The 5211-nt window shown below is 36.2% G+C and overlaps 1 protein-coding gene across 1 annotated transcript in view; it reads right to left on the bottom strand.

The window, feature by feature from the left end:
* Positions 1–214: 214 nt before the first annotated feature.
* LOC104903219 (protein FAR-RED IMPAIRED RESPONSE 1-like) overlaps positions 215–5211 on the bottom strand; it is a 5606-nt gene continuing 609 nt past the window's right edge. Inside the window, exons 2-5 of the mRNA XM_010691216.2 lie at positions 2947–3037; positions 2429–2563; positions 1247–2345; positions 215–600 (exon numbers count right to left, since the gene is read on the bottom strand). Of these exons, the coding sequence (XP_010689518.2) occupies positions 215–600; positions 1247–2345; positions 2429–2563; positions 2947–3037 (1711 nt within the window). The remainder of the gene's footprint in view (positions 601–1246; positions 2346–2428; positions 2564–2946; positions 3038–5211) is intronic.

Genomic DNA, 5211 nt, shown 5'->3' with positions numbered 1-5211 from the left:
CTTTCCTCCATCGCCTAAGTATATACTTCTCAGCGACCTCCAACTTATCATGCATCTCATATGCCATGATGGTGTGCCGACACATTATTCCGTGGCACTCAAATAATTTACATGAACAACTGACGTCATTCAAAACCAAGTCTACCGTAATCTTGTATGTCTGCTTCTTCTTCGATGGAATGTCCTTCTTTGTATTCCGACATCGAATCCATACTCAATCCTCCACAAAATGCTCTACAACGTTATCAGATATAACATTCTTCCTGTGGAACATTAAATATATTGTTCTATTGCACTCTCGTTGCACCTCCTTGAATTTAGAATTAGTGTATACACGTTGGAATACTTTCTCTACCGCAAAATCAGTCACTAGTTCACAGACATATCTTCCCGAATTTGCGTCTGCAAGCTTCTTTGTGTTCGCACGTACTTCCATTGCTTCACAATAACGCTCCGCAAACTCATACAACCTCGTATGTTTATTAACATACCGGTCGAAGAAACTATTCATGCTCTCCACTCTTTGTGTTGTTTTCATTCCCGCCCAAAACATGTGCCTTAGGTAAGCGGAGACCCATATCTCCCTCTCCCGATATAAACCTACAGCAGCTCACAACAATTTTCCACAGCAGCATGGTTATCATTTTCTACATGTCTAAGTTTTCCCAAAACCTACAGCATGCTACTGGATACAATTTCACATCTAATAAACAAACAATAACACAGCTACTGCTTCACATTTTTAACAGCTCTAAGTAATCATGCGAATATATTCATATTTAAATAAACATAAACAGAACACTATTACTCCCTCCGTCCCAAAATATAGTTCCCATTTCCATTTTGGGTGTCCCAAAATATAGTTCCCATTTCCATACTTAGTTCCACATTTTTCCGTAATTTGTCTAGAAAAACCGTGTCCCATCATTTATTTTTTTCTTGAAATTTTTTTTTCCTTTGTTTATTCAACCAAAATGTTACAATTAATGCTCTTTCACCAATTATTCTCCACTCTCTCTCTTAAAATCATCTTTTCCCATACAACATTTATTTAAATAAACAAAAAATCTTTCCTATCCCTCTCATATTCTACTTGCATAAATTACCGTGAAAAAAGGGAAATGGGAAATATATTTTGGGACGGAGGGAGTAATAAATATGCAAAAAAATAGAGGACAACTTCATAAATTACGCATCGATGTCTATTCCTTAAAATAACACAAAACTATTTAACACTATTACTAACCTGCCAGCCACTCATTAGAGGACAACTTCTTGTATTTCAATATAACTGCACTCCAATTCACCTCAAACTCTTCTGGTTCCAAGCTATCGTATATGGCATTCAAAAGCTCGTCCTTGAAATATTCGTACCCCTCAATCATTCCAAGTTTTGCACAAAACATTTCAGTGATATGCCAAAGACACCAACGGTGACGAGCATTAGGCATCGATGCCCGCAACGCTTTGCGCATTGCTGAACATTGGTTAGTCAAAATCCCACCTGGAGACTTACCACCCATACATATAAGCCAAGTCCTAAATAACCACTCAAACGTCTCAGTATTTTCATGAGAGACTAGAATATAGCCAAGAAGAATACTTTGCCCATGGTGATTTACACCAACAAAATTAGAAAATGGAAGCTGATATTCATTCGTCAAGTACGTAGAGTCAAAGCAAATAACATCACCAAACTCCTCATATGCAACTCTGCTCCTAGCATCAACCCACATTATGTCCTTTAAGTAATTATGCTCATCCAACCTATGCATATGGAAGAAATTCTGATTATTTGCAGTCATTTTATTGAAATACTCAAGCATGGCGTTAGCATCACCATCCCTGAGTCTCAACCTCTTAACCTTGCTCACTTCATTGCGCAAATCTCTCTCCGTCACAACCCAATTCTCAACCCCATTCCTCTCTCTAGCCAAACAATCATGTATTTGGGGTATCTTCACTCCTGAGTTATAATCATTGAATAGCTTTCTCCTTACATGATTAGACAACTCCTCTTTGCGATACATACTTATGTGTCGGGACTTTGATGGTGTAGGATCATGGTTTAAATGTTCTAACACAACCCTCCTAATCACCCACTCATCATCTTCATTCAAAAATGCATAGATCATGGCCGGACATTGACACTTCTTTGACTTCTTCACACCGGTTTCGTCACTAACCAGTGAATCCGTCACAAACATCGAACCACTCACTCTTTTCTTACTTTCAGGCTTACCATAACATTCACATGTCCATGACCCATTATGCTGTTTCCTTTCTTCACCTACTTTCTTCTGTCTAAAAGCCGAAGATGCCCGAACAACCCCAAACCCTTCTTGCTTCTCATATTTTTTATAATAGCTATCAATCCCTTCCCAGCTAGGAAAAACCATACCAACATAAGGGGGTCTAACACACTAACCTCACCTATTCTACATCCAGTTACTCTCCCCTCCGGAGTAACAGCTACGATATCATTATCCTCAACATGTATTGACTCTACCACAACACCTTCGCCAACATACATTTCTCTGTTCATCTCATACAATTCATGACCCTATTCATCAAGAACAAAAAATTTCAAACGCAATTGTCATAAATAAATTCACCACACCCATTGTTATTTAACAATATTAATACTCAAACAATAATCCCTCAAGTCAGTGCAATTAATGGTCCCTTGTTTACTTGTAAAATCAATGCTACATATTTATTGTGATGAAGACAAATATTGTTATACATAATTCTACAATTAATCCATTACATCATTCAATTCTTTGCGCTGAAAAAATTGACAAAATTGCCATAACCTATTAAATTCACTACAACAACAACATTCCCTTTTCATCAACAATAAATGAAAAAAAAATTAATTGCAAAGTCAACATTTTTATACAGCATGCATGCCCCAATTGTCATCACAAACGTTTTTTCACTTACATTGTTTCCATCGCTCCTTTTCTCTGTGTTGCATGCCCCAACATTTTCTCCTCCTTCGCAAATGCTCATCATCAAAAATTCACAATTTCTCCTACCACAATTCAATTCTGTAAATTTAATCCTCAGAATTCTTCGAATTTCTCTTAATTAAAATCTCGCCAGGTTTTTTTCCGACTTTCTCCAGCTGCTTAACTCTCTCTTAACCTAAAAAACTAAATGGCTAAGTCAACAAGTCCGACATTTGTCTTTATGCGTCAAATTTACAAAAAAACCCCGGTATGGACAACTACCTTCCAATACCGGGTATGCGCCACTACTTTCTCTAATACTGCTCACCCTTCACCCTTCACCCTAATTCATCATCACACCAAATAAGACAAAACACCTCCCTGATCTCCCTCACTCACGCACAACTCACCGAACACATCACCACCTTCTTTTTTTATTAATCATACAAATGTCCTCACCTATACTCACATAAAATTACACACCTAGTATAGTTGGTACGGAGAAAATCTTGTGCATAATACATATTACGACACAACAACTTTTTTTAATACTCTTTCAATAATTCAATTTTCCAAAATTCGTACTAATTAACGACCTTGGATAATTTTATAATTTCTAAGGGTCAACTAAATTAATTGAATTTATTGATTTTTATTATTTTCTTGAAGTTACTAACCTTATATTCATGATATAGGCTATTAATAAATTCCTGCAACTGTTATTATTGTATATTATACTAACTCCCTGAAATATATTATTTTTTTATTTTCTATGAACATTTTTTTTTGCGCTTGATTGCAATATTTGTCACCTTGTATTTATTGTTAATCAAGGCCTAAAGAATTGTTCTAACTAATCCAGATAATTTGAACAACATGTTATGAACCTTGTAATATAATATAACTTTTCATTAAAAAGATAGTCTATTTATGTGTTTCTTGAATCAACCTAAACTAAATATTAGTAGGGTGTAGTAAAACGTTATATGATTATTCTTTTGCATAAAATCTGTAATGAATCGATAATTAGTAGAGGCCAGCAATTGGTAAAATGATTCCTGACTGTGTTGTACCCTCAACCCGAACTCAACTTTTGGTTCATAACCATCTATGGAGTCTAGACGGAAAAATTTACATTGGATAAATCCCTAATATGTCCCTACCATTTCAATATCTAATTAGGTTTATGATTCTCCGTTTAAAAAATTATTGGCGAATTCAAAAACATATTTTAATAAAACCTTAACAATGGGGTAGTCAAATAAACGCACTCACACCGGCGTGTAGGCTTAAAGGAATAAAAATCCACGCCTGTAATTTGGCAACTTCACTGCAGAGGATTTTTTAAAATTTTTTTAAAAATGAATGGGTGAAACTTGAAGAATACGATTAATTCTTCTTTTATTCCTTAGGATAATATATTGTTTTGCATGGCTTTTGTTCAGCCACTATAAGGACAATCTACCTTGACTCATTAGCACATGTTCTATGTGTGAGGTCACCTCCGGGGGGGTTTACGTTTTGTCCTTCCAAAAAGCTTCCTGAGCGATAGTGTTGGATCGTAGTTATAAGCAAACCTGCCCAACCATGACATTGTTCTTTTGTTTCAGAATTGAGAACTGGAGTAGTTCTTACACGTGGCTATCTCTTTAAGCAGAGATACAAAGCATGGGATCAATCTCTTAGTCATGGACTTTTTTAGCATTAACCTAAACCTAACCATAATTGAAACGTAGAACTGGACTTTTACGTTGAGAAATATGCATACTGTTATCCTACTTGTGCATATTTGTGTGTGCGTCCCTCTAATTTTTTTTATCATTACGTGAGTTTCGAGTCAAAAGCATCGAAGAATCAATGTAAAGAAAAACTAAGAAATCATAGTCGTTGCGCGCCCCACGCTAATGCACTCCTATTCTGCGTGTTGCGCACCCTATGCACTGCGTTCCACGAAGCAGTAGTGCATGATGCGCCTAACCTTGCATCTCACGCAGCTTATTGTGCATCGCGCGCATCTTTCCTCTCGCCTTACATGCCTTCTTTCGCCCAACGCACTATACTTTCCTGCGTCTTGCATTTGATATTGTGCGTACTCAATTTTAGCATTACTTGTTAAGCTTAGTGTCCAAGTTTGTTCAGATCTTCTAATTTTTAAAAATAGAAACTATATCTCTCTTCTTTTTTCGAAAAATGATCTCCCATCTTTTGTGAAAATTCATCCCCATCTTTTTTTCAAAAATCATTCTCCTTAGCTTTT

The sequence above is a fragment of the Beta vulgaris genome, chromosome 9, assembly GCF_026745355.1.
Source record: "Beta vulgaris subsp. vulgaris cultivar EL10 chromosome 9, EL10.2, whole genome shotgun sequence".
Taxonomy (NCBI): domain Eukaryota; kingdom Viridiplantae; phylum Streptophyta; class Magnoliopsida; order Caryophyllales; family Amaranthaceae; genus Beta; species Beta vulgaris.
This window is presented reverse-complemented; position numbering and strand designations above follow the sequence as displayed.